Genomic DNA, 19,852 nt, shown 5'->3' with positions numbered 1-19,852 from the left:
GCACTTCAGGGTATTGCAGTGGAACTGGACATTAAATTCTGGTCCCAAGTGTCAGTCCAGTGTTTCAAATGCTAGACTATCTTTCCATTCTACTTCTGTACAGTAAACTCTCAAAATGTGCGATTTATAGTTGCACCTAACTCACATTAATGCAACTTAAGTGCAACTCAGAATCCTGCTCCCCTCTCCCCCCACCTCCCAGCTGCACCAAGCCCCAGGGAAGCAGCAGCTGCAGGCTCTCCCAGCTCCAGTTCATCCCCCCTAACCCACCCCAGGCTTAACCCTCCCCAGTTGGTCCACCCCCCAAGCCCAGGACTTACCATTCAGAAAGGTGTTCTAGATGCTCCTGCTGCTTCCCTGGCTGCAGAACATGCGTTCTGCCAGGAAAAAAGCCTCCTGTAAGCAGCTGCCCCGATGGCAGGGTACCTAGTGGCTAGACCCCTTGTAGAGCCTAGAGGACCAGGGTGTAGGTCTGCAGCCCACCCCAAAGGCTGCGGTCTTAATTTGAGGTATGGCCCTGAGCATCTAGCTTTTCCTCTGCAGGGGGATGGTTCTTTGGGGTTCCTCCCCCTCTCTGCATGGGAATGGTTTGGAGGCTCCGTCCCCTGACAGCCGACCTGGTGGTGGCTCTGCTTCCGGCCCTGCATACGCCACAGGCAGTTCCTGCTTCTTGGCTGGTCAGCCCTGAACTGGGCTGGCTTCTCCTCTGTTATACTCCCTCCAAACCTGCAGGTGAACCAGGGTGGGGCTAATTGGGCAAGCAGGCTCTGTTTAACCCCTGCCTTGCCCAGTCTTCCTCCTACTCCCTTACATTGCCCCGACTTATGGGAAATTTGGGTTGTGCGAGAATGTGTGGGAACGTAACCCTGCTGTAAATCAAGGGTCTACTGTATTGTTGAATAATAGTATCCTTGTTCTAAAATGCATGCTGGATTGAATGAGTTATTTGAACTCATTCTGTAGTTGGAGGCGTTCTATGGCCAACACAGAACTTCTGTTTCCAAAGCTTTTTTCTGGGGGTCGGTGGGAAGAAAGGAAAAATTGGCATAGCAAGAGAAGCTGTCAAGTTTTTGATATTTTTTTCTTGCCTGAGGTATGCTGAAATCTGTCTAGATATGGACTGCAATGGATGACTGCAATTTTAAGTGGGCGACTGTGGTCAGTAAGTGAGCCGCGTGAGTGGCTGACCATCTCGGTGGGCTGCATGTGGCTTGTGTACCTCCTCTCTGTCCACCTCCCCCACATGTATGTTAGGCACTAGGGCCCTGGAGACCTGCAATTACCTGCTCCTTCTGTGCCCTGCCAGCATTTATGGAATGCCACAGATCTGCTATTTTGCAGTCCATGCCTGCTCTCCTCCTAGAGCTGTTGTTAGCAGCCATAGCTAGTGAGCCTTCTGGCAGGTGGATTAATCTTGATTTACTCAGGATTTTAAATATGTGTTTCGCACAGACTTCCTTTAGCTTAAAATAAAAATAGCTGAAATAAATTGCCAGCGAAAACTCATAGCAAAGCAGGAGTGTGTTCAATGGTATTGTGGAATGTCATACCAAAGGATTTTTGCAGTGTGTTATCTCAGTAGTGCCTTGCTCTGATCCTTAACCCAATTTGTGGTCCTAATATTTTCTGACCTTTTTGATACAAGCTGGGTGTGAAAGTTGAGATCTGCCCCCTCTCATCCATCCATTTCAGAGCCTTGCTAAGTTTGGTAGATAGGTTCTCACACTGGCACCCCTCACCATGGTAGCTATACGTCTGAGTAAGAACAATCATCTGCCTTTTACCCACAGGGGAGGAAGACCTGTGTTTCTCTGTGTGCGTATATGTAAGGGTACTGGCTGCAGACATGCTTCTGAAAAATATGCATATCTCCAGAGCAGGAGCCCATGGCTTCCTGGACTTAGGTGGATGGAATATCTGTTTTTAATAGCATTGTAAATACAGTGGGACAAATTAATCTAGGCTGTTCTGCAAGTAAACTAATTCAACAAGAAAAAGACTTAAGGGTACAAAAATGTAAAGCATATTAAGTCCTTTTGACTTTCGGTGAGACTTAGGTTCCTGAGTCACGTGAGCAATATGGTGAATTACCATAAATCTCCAGAATGAGCAGAGAAGCCTGGAGAACATCTAGTTCCAGATTACAGCTGTCTTCAAATAATGCAGTTGAATTAACTGGTGACTTCATAATTGTGTAAAGTTAGTTTTGTGTGTTTAAGGAACTCTGTGCCATAGTTGTCTTTTTTTTTTTCCTTTTTGAATTTTGTTATTACAATGGTGCGATCCTGGAAAGGATTTTCATGTTCTTGGTTTTAAGATGTTTGAGAATCTTGTAAGAACCTTGGTAGAGATGATAAATCAGAGTAGGTTATGCAGTTGCACAAGTGGTTTGTGCACCCTTGAGGTTAAAATCTGTTGCTTTTTGTAGGCCATGTGGCTGGGATACCCTGGAACCAGTGGGGCATTGTTCATGGACTACATCATTACAGATCAAGAAACTTCCCCAATTGAGGTGGCAGAGCAATATTCCGAGAAACTGGCTTATATGCCAAACACTTTTTTCATTGGAGACCATGCTAATATGTTTCCCCACCTGAAGGTAAGAGTCAGTGATATAAAGGAAGGTGTGTAGTAGTGATTGTTTTGTGGATATTTGAATCATCAGTAAAGTAATTCAGAAATTGAATATTGTGAATTGAAACTTGTCTTTCTCGATCCACAGAAAAAAGCAGTCATTGATTTCAAGTCCAATGGCCATATTTATGATAACAGGATTGTTTTGAATGGCATAGACTTGAAGGCATTCCTTGACAGCCTCCCTGATGTCAAAATTGTTAAGGTGAGAATGTTATTGCTGGGCACCATGCACTCATATACTGAATGCAGCATTTTCTCACTGATGAATGTTGCCTGATTTCTTAGATGAAGTGCCCTGATAGTGGAGACAATGCAGACAGCAACACTGCCCTCAATATGCCAGTCATTCCCATGAATACAATTGCAGAAGCTGTGATTGAGATGATTAACCGTGGACAAATTCAGATAACAATCAATGGATTCAACATTAGCAATGGACTAGCAACTACACAGGTGAGGCTCAGTAATACACAAAATTTTTTTTCACCGCTAATCTTTTATTATGTGCTGTTGATAAAGTGGTACTGCAGCCAGAGCGCCAAACAAACATTAATTCTTACACTTTAGCCAGCATTTAGCTTATCTAAATGAATTTAAAAACTTCATTGCAGTGAACAGTGTATGTCCTCCCTCAATTTTTTTCTTGTGTATTCCCTTTCCTTCATCTTTAATGACTATTTTATTTTTCCCTCATAATACATACCCTTTAGCTTTTAAACAATTTTGTTACCCTTACTTGAATTTTCTTTATTTTAGCTACCTATTAGGGAAAAATGGGACACAGAGTGCAGATTTCTGAGTTTGATCATGCCAAGCTTGAGAAATTACATGTTTTGTCTCTTCCTATACATTCCTAAATTGCTAGTTCTTAGTGGTAGATCTTATTGCACTCTCTTATCCAAATACTCTGTCGGTCTTCCCAATTTTGGCATACAGCTGTGTTAATTTGCTTTTGCATTTTTTCAGATGCAATTTTTTTCTGCCAATATTTCCAAAGTCTAGTATGGGATCTAGTGCGGCTTTAGAACACTTCTGAATTACTATTGTGTGAGTTTTCTTATGCTTAAAGATGTCATATGGCTGAATGTAATTAACTGAAGCACCCAATTAGGTAAACTGCCTTTTATTATGTGTGTGTGTTCTCTTAAATCCACTTGTGCTGATCATGTGCTTATTGCTGTAGAAGTTCAATTTACATATAGTCCTTTTCCCCAAAGAACTTACTATCTAAAACAGATAAGAAACCGGAGGAGCTACATAGTATTTCAAGATAGCGTATTTCAAATTTTTCATCTTAACTAGCCTCTGCAAGTTCCCACACTTGGTGGTATAGGAAGGACTGATGGAACCTTCCAAATTCAGTGCCTAGTGGAATAGGGTGGTGGCTTCAGAATCAAAGGAGAGGGAGTAGGACGTTTGAAGATGGGCCTATGAAAGGGGTTTGTGGCATGCTATCTGTTCCTTTTATCCCTAGAAACAGGTGGACCAGAAACCTAACTGGGTTCTTGGAGCCAGATTTGCACATACACATTGTTTCTGATGTCAGTGCTGCTGATTTCATTTAGTGAATTTCTTGAGTTTTTTTGGACACCCCCCCCCCCCCCAAAAAAAAAAAAAAGCAGCTCTTGTAAATGCCATTAGTTTTGGCACACACTAGAATCAGAGATGAAGTTCAAGAGATGTTTGTTTCTCTCTTGCTTTTCGAAATAAAATGCATATGTGCATTGTTTGCCTTCCTTTGAGGAAGGCTGTTTGCCTCCTTATAGGTGATGCATCTGAAACAATGGGGCTGTGTCCACATTAGCTTGTTGCGAAATATTTTTCGAAAAGAGGGGCTCTTTTGAATATCCTGTGGAGTGCTTACACAAAATACATTTTGTGAAAGTACTTTTGAAAGAACACAGTGCATCTTCTGAAATCACTCTTCCATTCCTGTTTCAGGAAGAGCACCTCCTTTCAAAAGAAAACGTGTGTAGATGCTTGTAGAAGGCGGTTTTGAAAGAGCAGTCCTCCATGGTGCCACCAGACACCCCTGCCATCACCACTGGGGCTCTGTGGTCTCTGTGTCAGGCCATACTAAAAGTTGCAGGGTCCCAGGAACCCTGTGGCTGGAAGCTGCAAGTGTGGCAGCAGCACCACAGCCATGAGCCTGTGGCAGCATGCTCTCCAGCCCACCTGTGAGCCACCTGCTGCACCCAGACACCCCGAGAGCAAGCACTCAGGAGCTCTGTATCCCCCTAGGACCTCTCCTCCTGGGACTGTGAGGGCATGAAGAGGTGGTCCTCTGCACCAGTGGCTGACACCGGGACATCGTGGCTTTTGACGGGCTGTTTGTCAGCCTGCGTGCCTGGGGGACACCCCAGCTGCATGCCGGACGACGTGCAGTGGAAACTAAAAACTACAGCTGGCCTACTGCCACGCCTCGGATGTGGCCAACTGTTAGGGGGCAGCACCTACTAGCTGCCCTCACTTCATGTAGCTGGACCATCTCCTGTGGCCAAAGGAGGCAGCCCTCACTGCCCTCCCCTAGCTAGAGATGCTGGACACCATGGGGTCAGAGACAGATGCCAGGGGAGCCCCCACCAACTGCTTAGGGGTCTGTGGCACCTACACACCCACTACCCACGTGGGTTTGCAGCACGAGGCTACTCCACCACTACCACAAAGAGGGGCCTAATGCTGCCCACACAGCTGCCTGGTTGGAGTTAAATGCCTCCATGTGGGAGTGGCTGGCAATGGAGTGGGAAGCCGAGGGTGAGGCAGCGTGCACTCTTTGCTCCCTCCCCCAGGCTGTGGCCACCTGCCTGCCACCCACTCCTGCAGCCTGTTCCTTTGCCACCCAGTTCCTGCCCTCCCCTCCTCCCAGCTGCCAGGCTTGAGCTCTGTTGGTGGCTCATGGCCAGTGCAGGCCTTGGTGAGCTAGCCCCTTGGCCACCTTGCCCTCCCTGCCCCCCCGCCCCCGCGACCCCTGTGCGCATGTGCACATGCGCACACATACACCCCCTCCTGAGTCCGAGCCCTGATGGGGACTCTGGACCTAGGGTAGTAGGGGCTCAAGTGCTTGGCATAGCTTACCCCCCCACCAAGTTCAAGTTCCCCAGGGAACCCCCCCACATGTGGTACCCCCCACCACCATCTGCCCGGTAAATAGTTCGTTTCGTCTTATCGTTATGACACAATTCTGAGTTTTAGTTGGTGTTTACTGCTCACCACCCTGGTGTTCCTTGTGCATGATGGGAGAGTGGTGAGATGTGGTTGTGCGGGGGGTGGGATCATGATGGGGGAGTGGTGCATGTTCGGTAGGTATGTGGGGAGGATCTAAGTGAAGGGTGTGTGGGAGGGCCATGTGGGGTCCTGGAGGACCTCCCTGACCCGCATCCCATCCTGATGTGCCTGGTGATGAGGTAGCAGCTGGATACTTGTAGCTGCAGCAGCCTTGGCAGCTTGCCCATGCACAAAGGGCTTGTGTTGGCTCTCCGTGATATTGTGGAGGGTATAGCATACCTCCATGATGGCTAGTATATTGTAGGAGGCCAACCTGCAGGCCGATCAGCAGGCACCAAAAGCACTCCTACAACTGCCCGAATGCATGCTTGATGCCATTGTGGGCCTGATCCAAGTGGTCATTTTAAGGGTCCTGGCTTGGAGCTGTCTCCCCCGTGTAGGGCTGGATGAGCCAAGGGTGCAGGAGATAGGCAGCATTGGCCACTACACAGGGGAATCACAGAATCACAGGGCTGGAAGTGACCTCAGGAGGTCATCTAGTCCAGCCCCTGCTTCAAGCAGGATCAACCCCCACTAAGTCATCCCAGCCAGGACCTTGTCCAGCCGGGACTTAAAAACCTCAAGGGATGGAAAATCCACCAGCTCTCTAGGCAACACATTCCAATGCTTCACCACCTGCCTGGTGAAGTAGTTTTTCCTAATACCTAACCTACACCTTTCCCTCTTCAACTTCAGACCATTACTCCTTGTTCTTCCATCTGACACCACTGAGAACAGTTTCTCACCCTCCTTTTTAGAAAATGGTCCTGTCCCTGATGGGGAGCTCCCATGGGGTGATGTAGGTCCCTTCTGTCATCCTGTGCCCGAGCCAAAAGTTCCAGAAGACCTGAGCATCATGGGCTTGGCCCAACCAGCCCACACAGATGTCTCTGAAGCATCCATGGGAGTCCACGAGGGCCTGGAGCACCACAAAGTGGTACCCCTTTCTGTTGATGTACTCTCCGATACTGTGGTCTAGGGCTTGGATGGTGGTGTGTGTCCCATCGAACATGCTGAAATGTGGGGAACCCCAAAGGGGAATCACCAGGGTGGCATCTAGGTCTGTGACAGGGATCACCCTCCGTAGGAGGATGGCATTGATCACCTGGATGACTTGCAGGGGATAGAGGGCATATGCACCCATGAGTGCGTGGCGGAGTGCTCCAAACTTCCCTGGCCCAGCCTCCCTCTGTCCCTAAGGGCCCTTCTCCCCTGGGAGCCCCCTACACGTGTGTGACTCATGCATGCGTTACCTCCATGAGGACGGCCCTGATGGTCATCTTGCCTGACTGAGTGGTGGCTGCCCAGGGTGGTCAGTTTCCAGATGGCAATGGTGACCTGCTTTTCCAGTTGGAGCACAGGCCACGTGTGGGTGTCCTGGTGCTGGAGGGTGGGGGCCAGCCAGTGATATATCTCCAGAAACATCTCCTTGGTCATATGGAAGTTCTGGAGCTAGCGGCTGTTGTCCTACTCCCCCATGATGAGCTGGTCACACTGCTCGGAGCTCATGGGATATCTCCACCCGTGCTGGTTTGCCTGGGGAAGGGGGCACGGACATTGCCCTAAGGAGACGTCCTGCAAGGCTGTGGCCAGATGGGTGACCCCTCCCCCTTGGAGGCGCTGCAGGATGGTGATGAGCACTGTGGTGAGCAGGTTGACAACGCTTCAGGGGGTTCCCTCTCAGGGAACTGCTGGGGATCCATGGGTGGGGGTGGGAGTGGGGGGGTGGTCTCCGCAATTGTTCTGCTCTGCTCTGAGTCTGCTGTGTTGCGGACAGCCTGGCAGCCCTCTGTGTGTGCAGGGCGAGGGTGTTGGGGAGTGGCTAGCTGTGGCCCCTGGAAGGGCTTGACTGCCATTTGACCCCATCCGTAGTGTTTGCTGGGCCATTCTTTTGAAACAGTGCCTGGAGCTCTGTGGGTGCTCTCTTTCAAAAGGACAGATTGAGCCTCGATCTGCTTTTTGTGTGTAGACACGGTCTTTCAAAAGAGGATTTTCCAGAATCTCTCTTCTGGAAGATCTTTTGAAAGATTGCTGTATTGTAGACATAGCATGAATTGCATCCAGGGGTTGAAGAAGAGCTGGCCAATGAGTTTGTTGGACTTTCTCTCTCCTTCCTGGTGTCCGTCATCCTCCCTCTCCCGTATGTGTTGGAACACTAGGGAAATTCTGGAATGCTGTAAGAAAGATGAGCTTGTGCTGATAGTTAAAAAGGGGAAAGGAGATGACCCAGGTAATTTACATTCCTTGTCTAGGAACAATATTCAACTAACAGATAATGGAGTGGCTGCTATTGGACTTCTTTAAACAAAGAAGTAAAGTTTAATTCCAATCAAAATGAGTTAATGGAAGATAAGTTGCCAGACTATCAATTTGAAAAAAGTGTTGACGTAATGTACTTAGTCAGTGTCATGGAGTACCAGTTGATAGCCTCACAAGTTTAAGATTCTAAAACAGTACAAAATTAACAACACACACTAGCTGGATTAAAAGCTGGTTATCTGATATCTTGTAATGTAACTAAGTGGGCGATTGTCATCAAGCGGTTGTTTTGGGGAGCGGTCCTGTTCTTGTAAATGTGCCGTTTAAAACTTTGGTCAATGACCTGGAAGAGAACATAAAATCATAACTGATAGTTTACAGATGACACAAATAGGAGTAGCAAATGTTGAAGAGGCTGTATTGCTGAGAGAGCTTGATCTGGATTGCTTTGCAGTTAATATGCAAGTAAACCTGTTTCAGTATGGCTAAAGGTATGCATGTGTCTAGGAACAACATGTAGGCTGTACTTGCAAGATGAAGGACTCTGAGAAGCAGTGACTCAAAGATTCTGGGGTTAGCGTGGATAATCAGCAAAACGGCCATTATGTATTTGGCACAGGTGTGACCACTGCTGGAATAATGCACCCAGTTCTAATAACCTCTTTGATGGTGATAAATTAGTGAGAGTTCAGAGGAGAGCCATTATGCTTTATTACAAAAGATACCAGGCACTCAATCTACTTATTTTGACATGGAGAAGGGACAAAGTGATTTCTGTAACTGTGCAGGGAACAAGTATTTGAAGGGCTGTTTAATGTAACTGACAAAAGTATGGTAAGATCTGCTGTCTGGAAGTAGACAATGAACAAATTCAAACTGGAAAATAAGGTGTAAACTTTTAACAGAATGTGTAATTATCCAGCAGAACAATTTTCCAAGGTTTGTGATGGATTCTCCATATGTTTTTAAATCATACAGGATGTTTTAAAAAGATACGGCCTAGTTCAAAAGGAATTTTGTGATCTTTGTTATGATGTAGGAGTTAGGCTATAAGAGTTTTGGCTCTTCATATAATTATGCCATTGTTATGATTCATGCAATACTATTCAAACTCATTTATCCAGAATAAAACCACGCATGGTGTGACACCTTTTCTTGGCTCAGGGAGCTATAGAGTATAAATCAGCACTCTGTTCCAACATTTCAGACTGCAAGACCACTTTCCTCATATGGTATGAGGTCATATTTGTCTACTCAAGAGTTACTGTCCTCTTTTTAAAGGGGCTAAAGAAAGGCAGCCACAAAGGGAACCTTCTCCCAGAAGGGTTCAAGGAAGGTTTGTGTGGATCAGTTACTGTGTCTAGTGCTGAGAGATTAGTCTCCTTCCCTGTCAGCTATCTGCCTGGAAATACCATCTATCTCCTTTTTTTGTTTTTTTTACCTGGTGCTCATCATTCTAGTATCTGTGAGGTGATCAGTCTGAAAGTCTTACCTGCTCTGGGGTACAGAGGAGCTTAGCAGCTTGCCCATTATTACATAGGAAGCCTTTAGCAGAAGAAGGAATTGAATTTGGGTCTCCCAGATCAGACCAGGGCTCTGACTGATGGAGCAATATGAATTCATCATATTTCCTCCTTCAGAGGACATGCTGCAATTCAGTGAAGTCTTAAACAGCACTACTGTATTTAAGTGTTGTGAACATTCCCTTTCCTCAGACAAAGGTGTGTAAATTGGACTTGACGACATCAGGCCATGGAAGTGGGCTCTTGGTGTGGGAATATGTCTAATCTGTAGAGCTGCCCCTTAATGTTCTCTTTATATTTTCACGTAATAGTATAGTTTGTGCCATCTAGAATAGATGAACAATTTTTGGCAGTGTTACAATTTCTTTTTAACTGAGACTCTTCACACAGTACAGAGGTAGGTGTATTATTTGTTAAATGCCCAAGAGTGGACAGGCCACCTGAATAAATGCAAGCAGCTCACCTATACTCAGCATTTCTGAGAAGACCTCTGTGCACTTGTTCTCCCTCAGTCCTAATTTTGATTTTGAGACTGGAGGAAGAGGTAGTGATAGACTAATCTGAGACAGTTGGCATACCACGCTCCCTTTACACTGCTGTCCTCCAGATGTTTAGAGTTGTTAAGGGAAAGGCAGGAAATGTGCAAGTGCTCTACTAGGTTTTGTTCCTAGTAGGTAGGTTAGTCCAAGTTGCGTCATTCTGAGTCTGTGAAGGTGCAGTTATCTTCTCAAGGTATTTTGGTTACAACCAAGTCATCCTTTTCATGTTTGAGTTGGCTTGGATCAAGTCTTCAGTTAAGAATTCTTGATTCTAAATGATTTACTGGATTATTTCATGAAGTATCTTATCCTCCAAAACTAAGCTAGTTCTGTAGCTGCACTTTATGTTCTTCCTAGATTAACAACAAAGCGGCCACTGGAGAAGAGGTTCCACGTACCATCATTGTTACCACTCGCTCTCAGTATGGATTACCAGAGGATGCTGTTGTGTACTGTAACTTTAACCAGCTGTATAAGATTGACCCTTCCACTTTACAAATGTGGGCTAATGTGAGTAGTTATGTTTTCAACTAAGCCTCCGATCAGATCTCCATAATTTGGCTGCTGTCTTGTTCACAGAAATGGGTTTTAAATGAATGGCAGCTCTTTAACTGCCCCTAATAAGGTAAGAGAGAGTGTTCAGTTTTCTTTCTGGTTTGTTAAGAATATTTATTTGATATGTAAGGATTTAAGAGGTCTGGCACCCTCCTGAACAGGGGATTGGATGATCACTGGATTTGCAGTCACTTTGCGTTTCATTATAAATCTGACCCAAGTTGGGAGTTACTCTTCTGACTGCTTTTTCATAGTCAACATGAAATAAGCTGTTCAGTCCTGTCCATTTTATATGACTACAGCTGGCACTTACTTGAACCCTTATCCATGTTTTTACCTGACAAGCCAACTATTAGATGGGTACAGAGGCTGAATTTTACATCCTCTCACTTTGACCTGGAGTGAACCACTTGATATTACCTGCTGTGGTCATGCCTTCTAAAACAACTGTCATTGGCCATGACTGGAAGACAGGACACCTGGCTAAATGGATCCTTGGTCCAATCCAAAATGATTGCTCTTACGTTGAGGTACACTGAAGAGGCACTGAAAGAAGCTTTACATTACTGCATATAGCTGCCTGTAAATAAATTGGAAACTTAAATCTTCATGGTTATGAATCCAGCATTTTCACCAACACTAGCATTCAAGTTGTAATTTCATCTGCTGTGGTCTGTGCCAACTTTTGTGTTACTGTTTGTTTTATTAAAATTAACTGGCAAATGTTACTCACAAATGAATTGAAGCACATACTGACTCTTGCTTTCACTTGGAAAATGAGACACATCACAAAAGTCTTTCCTTGTATGTCATGTTTTTTTACACCTTAAACTTTTTTTGTTGTTTTCTCCCTCTTGACCTCTCTAGTTGAGCAATTCTCAAAAATTCATTGCATTGTAACCTGCTTCTGACAACCAAAATTTATATGTGACCCTGGCAAGGGGAACTAAAGCCTGAGCCCAGGGCATTCTTGCTTGGAGCTGGGGTCAGCTCGAAACCGTTGGACTTCGCCTTCAGTCCCTGTCCCCAGCAAGTCTAATGCCATCAGTGGAGATCTCATTGAAATGGGATTGCCACCCACTTTGGTTTCTCAGCACACTGTTTAGGAACTGGTGCTCTAGTTTGTCCACACCTTTCTTCTGCTGTGGTTACTAGAACTGCATGCAGTACTCCAAGTAAGGCCTTATCAATCTGTATAGAGTGGAATAATTGCCTCTTGTGACCTCCTAATTCGTCCCAAAATTTTTTGTTTGTTTTGTGAAAGTGTTGCATTGTTGACTCATTTAATATTATTGCAAAATGAGTAAACAACATTCTGGGGTGTATTAGCAAGAGTTTAATTAAGATGAAATGTTGATGTTCTGTTCTGCTCAGTACTGATTGAGGCCGCAGCTTGAGTACTGTGTGCCATGCTGGATATCAGTCAGGGAAAGATGTGAACAAACTAAAGCAGCAGTTCTCAAACTATGAGCTGGTAACCCAGCTTCAGTGGGGTTTTCCAGAGCTGGTGTTAGACTTGCTTGAGGACAGGGGTTTATAGGCGAAGCCCAAGGGTTGTGACCCTCCCTCCCCCAGGTTGCAATGCTTGGGCTGAGGCTTCAGTTTCCCTTCCGAGGGTTATGTATAAATTTTTGTTGTCAAAGGGGATTGCAATGCAGTGAATTACGAGAACTGTTGAACTAAAGGAAATCAAGGAGGAGAATGACAGAAAGGATTAAATGTCTTGAAAACATGATATACAAGGAAAACCTTGGAAGAAAGCGTTTTGTGAAATGTCCCACTTTCCCAGTCCCTCAGTTTTTCAGCCAGTGAGTGCAAGCTTCTGAGAGGTGCTGAAGAGCAGAGTGGATATAGCATGCACCCCTCATGTCATTTTTGGACAACAGTTTGGGTGGAACTTACCATGACCCTTTGAGTTATACATTTAAATAATTTCTTGCCAGTGTGTGCTTGTTAAGATCTATCCAGGAGGGTGGATGATTTTGAGTATCTTTTTTACAAATACACCATTTTTTTTCTTGGTTTGACTGTAGATTCTGAAGCGAGTTCCGAACAGTGTATTGTGGCTGTTGCGTTTTCCAGCTGTAGGAGAACCCAATATTCAACAATATGCACAGAACATGGGCCTTCCCCAGAACCGAATCATCTTCTCTCCAGTTGCCCCCAAAGAGGAACATGTGCGAAGGGGCCAGTTGGCTGATGTTTGTCTAGATACTCCACTATGTAATGGGCACACTACTGGGATGGATGTTCTCTGGGCTGGGACTCCCATGGTTACTATGCCAGGTAATGTTTCAGGGAAACAAGATTATAGTCACAGAGTGACAACTGAAATGGAATGTACTTGTTAGACATTCAATCCTTGTTTTTATTTTGATCATGAATATGTAAATATCTAGTGTGCGGAATTTTTAGATAGTAAAGCAATTAAATGCATCCCAGTTCTAGTTAGTGGGCAGGCGTTCTGGAACAGATTGTCAGTACAACAAGGTCCACTTGTATGTGTTTTCATGGAGGAGAAAGAAATTACGTTATTAGAGATGTGTTAAACATCAAGAAGCACTGAGTACTGCTTTTCTCTTTTTACAGGGGAAACTCTTGCATCACGGGTAGCTGCCTCCCAGCTTACTTGCCTTGGTTGTCTTGAACTTATCGCTAAGAATAGACAAGAATATGAAGATACTGCTGTGAAACTGGGAACTGATCTAGAATAGTAAGTAAATCCACATTAGAGGATGAAATGCAGATCTAGAACAGTAAGGCACCATTATTCTGGACAGTGAGTGTTAGGAAATAAAATGGAATAAAACATAAATGACCATCAGCAGGGTTACTGATGGGGGCGGAGCAGTTGCCTCAGGGTCTGGTGATTTAAGTGGGCTGAGGGCTTCTTGGTGCTGCTGCAGTGGCCAGAGCACTGGGCCTTTGTAGTTGTCACTGAAGCCCCAGGCAATGCTGAAGGGCTGGTGCGGGGAGGCTATTCTTGGGGCCCTGGAGCCAGCCCCACCCACCTTCCCAGGGGCCCAGCAATTCTGTCAGCAGCCCTGGCTATAAGCAGTGGGATATGTGATGACTTTGGCTCTATTGACTTTATTTTCACTGTTCTCAGTTCTATGGTACCTTGGGAACTGAGTGAACTTCAGGGTTTTGAAGAAGCCACTAAACAGCTTTGCTCATGAGGCGAGGAGATTTCTGCTCTCTGGAATGAGAAGCTGGGCTAAAATTCCTATCTGAATTGTGTTCTGTGGAAATTGCATCATCTCCTCCCTGGTTTAGCTGCCTGTCCACTCGGTTAGAGAGGTTTAATACCACACCAGGAATTAGCAGAAGAGAGCAGTATATTCCTTCAGTAGAGGCCCAGGATGGAGGTAAAAGTGGTGGTGGTCAGTTTTTGCAGCACCCAGAGTCCATGCTGAGGACAGTGCACGGGGTGTTCGAGACAAACTGCCTGCTCTTTTAATTGTTGGAAAGAAAAGAGCAAGGGGAGCCGGATACAGATGGAATAGACAGACATGTTTGTAGCAGATAGTTATTCAAACTTGGACCCCAAAAGTGTCAGAGTGAGAAAACAAATGAATAGTTTTTTGTTTTGTTTTTTTTTAATTGAAGTTGGTATGGAAATACCTATTATCTACTACAATTCCTCATAAGCCCTTATTTAGTAATAAAAACTTGCATATCGCAAACCACATGATGACTATAGAATCCTAGGGCTGGAAGGAACATCAGGAGGTCATTGAGTCTAGCCCCCTGCTTCAAGAAGGATCAACTGCAACTGAGTCATCCCAGCCAGGCCTTTGTCAAGCCAGGACTTAAAAACCTCTAAGGATGGAGATTCTACCACCTCTCTCAGCACTGCATTCTAGTGCTTCACCACCCTCCTGGTGAAGTAGCTTTTCCTAATATCCAGCCTATGCCTCTCCTTGTATAACTTCAGACCATTACTCCTTGTTCTGTTGTCTGACACAACTGAGAACAGTTTCCCTCCATCCTCTTTAGAGCTTCCCTTCAGTTAGTTGAAGGCTACTATTAAATCGCCCCTTAGTCTTCTGCAAACTACACAAAAGTCCAAATCCTGCAGCCTCTCCTCATAGGTCATGTGCTCCACCCTCTTAATTGTTTTTGTTGCCCTCCACTGAACCTGCTCCAGCACATCTACATCCTTTCTATACCAGGGGGCCCAAAACTGGACGCAGTACTCCAGATGTGGCCTCACCAGTGCCGAATAGAGGGGAACAACCACTTTTCTAGATCTGTTCAAGATGCTCCTAATGCACTGCAAGTTTCCACTAACCTTCTTGGCTGCAAAGGCACATGGTTTACTCATGTCCAGCTTTTCATCCACCATAATTCCTAGGTCTCTGTTACTGCTGCTTAGCCAGTTGGTCCCCAGCCTGCAGCTGTGCTTGGGATTGTTCTGTCCCAAGTGCAGGACTGTAAACATCTCCTCAGTGAACCACATCAGATTTCTTTTGGCCCAGTCCTCCAATTTATCCAGGTCCCTCTGGATCCTGTCTCTACCTTCCAGCGTATCTACCCTCTCCCCCTAGTTTGGTGTCATCTACAAATTTGCTGAGGGTTCAGTCCAGTCCCTCATCCAGGTCATTAATAAAGATGTTCAACAACAGCCCCAGAACCAAGCCATGGGGCACTCCACTTGAAACCAGCCATCATCCAAATATTGAGCCACTGACCACTACCTGTTGGGCCTGGCAGTCAAGCCAGCTTTCTATCCATCTTATACTCCAATGTAATTAGCCCTGCCACTGTTTACAGTACTTTTAGCTGAAGTGTGCAGGTTTTACTGCACAAACTCTTACACAGCAGCTTACTGTTAGTTTAAAAAAAAAAAGAGAGAGAGAGAAAAGTTAAGGTTACTGTTAGAGTAGTTCAGTTGCTATGTCATTGCCACTCTGGGCTTCAAGCAATATGCAGGGAAGCCATGCCTGCCTCCAATGGCTATGCATCGTGTATCAAGTTCTTGGCTAAGGGTCGTCAGACTCAAACCTGCACCCATTGCTCCGTCCTCATAGTAAGGGCCAGGAGTGATCATGCCAGCATGTTGAAAACATATCTTGGTGAAAAATCCCTCCAACCTCTGGCCCAGGGGCAGTCCTCGGGGACTAAACCAGCACCAGAGACCAGAGGTATGGACTCCGTACATCCCTCTACCTCGGTCGGCTCTCCAGCCACTAACGCAGGTATTTCTTTGGTATGTTCCTGGTCTCCAACGCTGTCTTCACAGGTTGTGCCAATCTAAAAGGCTGCTGTGACACCCTCAGCATCATCCAAGCTGGCAATGTTAAAATGGTGCTTTCGGAGCTGAGCTGCAAGCATTCAGCACCTCTGATGCCATTGGCACTGCCAGCTGCTGCTGTTGTCTCCTCTACTCCCAGGCACCAGAGGTCATCTGAAACCAAGATCCTGCCCTCGGTGCTGTAGACAGAGTGCAAGCGGAACTGTTCCAGGTCTCTGTGCCTCTCACATGAGCACCGCCTCACTCTTCCATGGCACCGGGGTGTTGCTTCCTCCAAATATATAGCACTGGAGCACAGCACAAAACTGAGAGTGCCGTGTACACTCACCACCTAAGCCGTATACGGCACTGGCCTCAGCACCGCTCTGTTCGCCATGCTGCAGATCCCTGGCACCACCTCCGTCCCTGTTCTCATTGTGACTCTCGGGTTCCAAGCCATCTACCCCGGGAGGGGATGGCTCTGATCAATGGAGTGTCTTCTCCTCACAGCACTCTAGTCCTATGAACTCCAGTTGGAAAAAGATGCCACTAACACTGGCCTATCTGCTGCTGCCACTGCTGCCGCCACCACCATGATTTGCACACCATTATCCATACTGGATGTCTGCAACCGGTGGCTCTGGAGTTGCTTGTGGCTCCCCATACTATAATTACAAAGTGTGTTTTAGAGAGAGAATGAGAGAGAAATGGAGAACATCTAAAAGCCCCAAAATGAACAACTTATATCTAAATTGAAAATCGTATGTGATCTTGAAATATTGGATAACTCTTCCTGGTGTCCTCCAGAGAGAGAAGATTCAGGAGTGAAAGTCAGGAAGACGGTACAAACTCATGCCAAGCATGAGGAAATAGAATATGCAGAAAGTTTGTGAATGTCCTGCAGTAAACACACATCACAATACAAATCACTGTCTGTGCTGTTCTTGAAATAATGGTTGACTTGCTCCACTCAATGCATACCTTTTTTGCGGACCACCACCCATGATGACAAAATGCATTCACTTATCTCTAAATATCTTAAATACTAAGTTTATAGTGGTCTTCTACAGCATAAAAATACAATTGGACATGTGGGTTCCCTGCTTCTGGGGGAGTGGAGGAGTAACTCCTGAGCCCACAGGCCACCTCCAAGATAGCATGGCCATGCTTTCCGAACCAGTGATCTACTGTGTCCTGCATTTCTCCCTAAGGAAGTTTTTCTGTTTCACGCAAAAAAGGACATTTTCTTCCTCGTCTCTTTTTCCTTACACCACACACCCATCTCAGAATGCTAGGACTGGAAAGGACCCTGAGAAGTCATCGTGTTCAGCCCCCTGCCCTCATGGCAGGACCAAATACTGTCCAGACCATCCCTGATGGACCCTTATCTAATCTGTTGTTAAATATCTCCAGAGATGGAGATTCCACAACCTCCCTAGGCAATTTATTCCAGTGTTTGACCACTCAGACAGTAGGAACTTTTTCCTAAAGTCCAACCTAAACCTCCCTTGCTGCAGTTGAAGCCCATTGGTTTTTTTTGTATCCTCAGAGTCCAAGAAGTAGTAGTTTTCTCCCTCCTCCTTATGACACCCTTTTAGATACCTGAAAACCACTATCATCATGTCCCCCCGAATCTTTTTTTCCAAACTATAAACAAGCCCAATTCTTTCAGCCCTTCTTCATAAGTCTTGTTCTCTAGACCTTTGATCATTCTTGTTGCTCTTTTCTGGACCCTTTCCAATGTCTCCACATCTTTCTTTAAATGTGGCGCCCAGAACTGGACACAATACTCCAGCTGGGGCCTAACCAGTGCAGGGTAGAGCGGAAGAATGACTACTTGTGTCTTGTTCACAACACACCTGTTAATGCATCCCAGAATCATGTTGGCTTTTTTGCAACAGTATCACACTGTTGACTCATATTTAACTTGTGGTCCACTATAACCCCTAGATCCCTTTCTGCCATTCTCCTTCCTAGACAGTTGCTTCCTATTCTGTATGTGTGAAACTGATTGTTCCTTCCTAAGTGGAGCACTTTTTTTCCTTATTAAGCATTTGTCCTTATTAAACTTCATCCTGTTTACTTCAGACCATTTCTCCAGTTTGTCCAGATCATTTTGAATTTTGACCCTATCCTCCAAAGCATTTGCAACCCCTCCTAGCTTGGTATCTTCTGCAGACTTAGTAAGCGTAGTGTCTAGGCCAATATCTAAATTGTTGATGAAGATATTGAACAGAAATGGCCCCAATACAGACCCCTGCGGAACCCTACTCACTATACTTTTCCAGTGGATTGAGAACCATTCATAATTACTCTGAGTGAGTATGGTTATCTAGCCAGTTTTGCACCCACCTTATAGTAGCCCCATAGAAGTTGTATTTGCCTAGTTTATTGATAAGAATATCATGTGAGACCATATCAGATGCCTTACTAAAATCTTAGGTATACCACATCCACCACTTCTCCCTTATCCACAAGGCTCGTTATCCTATAAAAGAAAGTGATCAGATTGGTTTGACATGATTTGTTCTTTGCAAATCCATGCTGGCTGTTCCCTATCAGCTTACCACCTTCCAAGTGTTTGTACATGATTTCCTTAATTACTTGTTCCATTATCTTTCCTGGCACAGAAGTTAAACTGACTGGTCTGTAGTTTCCTGCGTTGCTCTTATTCCCTTTTATAGATGGGCACTATATTTGACTTTTTCCAGTCTAACGGAATCTCTCCTGTCTCCCATGATTTTTCCAAAGATACCTCCTCCATCAGCTCCTCGAGTATTCTAGGATGCATTTCATCAGGCCCTGGTGACTTGCAGACATCTAACTTTCCTAAGTGATTTTTAACTTTTATTTTATTCTAAACCTACCCCTTTCCCACTAGCATTCACCATGTTAGGCATTCTTTCGTCAGACTTCTCACTGAAGACTGAAACAAAGAAGTCATTAAGCATCTCTGCCATTTCTAAGCTTCCCGTTACTGTTTCTACCTCCTCCCTGAGCAATGGGCCTACCCTATCCTTGGTCTCCCTCTTGCTTTTAATGTTTTTATAAAAAGCCACCTTGTTTTCCTTTGTGCCTGTAGCTAATTTGAGCTCATTTTGAGCCTTTGCCTTTTTAATCTTGCCCCCGCATTCCTGTGTTGTTTGCCTATATTCATCCTTTGTAATTTGTCCTAGTTTTCATTTTCTGTGATTTCCTTTTTTATTTTGAGATCATATGTGATCTCCTGGTTAAGCCAAGGCGGTCTTTTGCCATATTTTCTCTCTTTCCTACACAGACGAATAGCTTGCTTTTGGGCCCTTAATAATGTCCCTCTGAAAAACTTTCAGCTCTCCTTCATTGTTTTTCCCCTCAGTCTTGCTTCCCACGGGACCCTACTCACCAGCTCTGAGTTTACCAAAATCCGCCTTCGTGAAATCCATTATCTCTATTTTGCTGTTCTCCCTTCTACCCTACCTTAAAATTGTGAACTCTGATTTCATGAGCATTCACCCAAGCTGCCTTCCACTTTCAGATTCTCAGTCAGTTCCTCCCTATTTGTTAAAATCAAATCTAGGACAGCTTCTCCTCGGTAGGTTTTTCAACCTTCTGAAATAAAAAGTTGTCTCCAGTGTAGTCCAAGAACTTATTGGATAGTCTGTGTGTCGCTGTGTTAGTTTCCCAGCATATGTCTGGGTAGTTGAAGTCCCCCATCACCACCAAATCCTGGTCCCTGGATGATTTTGTTAGTTGTTTAAAAAAAGCCTCTTCCATCTGGGTAGGTGGCCTGTAGCAAACTCCTAGCAGGATATCACCCTTGTTTTTTACCCCTTTAGCTTAATCCAGAGGCTCTCAACACA

The 19,852-nt window shown here is 45.2% G+C and overlaps 1 protein-coding gene across 2 annotated transcripts in view; it reads left to right on the top strand.

The window, feature by feature from the left end:
• The window catches only part of OGT (O-linked N-acetylglucosamine (GlcNAc) transferase), a 95,709-nt gene that overhangs the window by 73,204 nt on the left and 2,653 nt on the right, over positions 1 to 19,852 (top strand). For both annotated transcript variants that reach the window (XM_075008098.1, XM_075008097.1), the window contains exons 16-21: positions 2,429 to 2,599; positions 2,723 to 2,839; positions 2,923 to 3,090; positions 10,580 to 10,732; positions 12,811 to 13,063; positions 13,367 to 13,490. In XM_075008098.1, the coding sequence (XP_074864199.1) occupies positions 2,429 to 2,599; positions 2,723 to 2,839; positions 2,923 to 3,090; positions 10,580 to 10,732; positions 12,811 to 13,063; positions 13,367 to 13,490 (986 nt within the window). The remainder of the gene's footprint in view (positions 1 to 2,428; positions 2,600 to 2,722; positions 2,840 to 2,922; positions 3,091 to 10,579; positions 10,733 to 12,810; positions 13,064 to 13,366; positions 13,491 to 19,852) is intronic.

The sequence above is a fragment of the Carettochelys insculpta genome, chromosome 13, assembly GCF_033958435.1.
Source record: "Carettochelys insculpta isolate YL-2023 chromosome 13, ASM3395843v1, whole genome shotgun sequence".
NCBI classification, from domain to species: domain Eukaryota; kingdom Metazoa; phylum Chordata; order Testudines; family Carettochelyidae; genus Carettochelys; species Carettochelys insculpta.
This window is presented reverse-complemented; position numbering and strand designations above follow the sequence as displayed.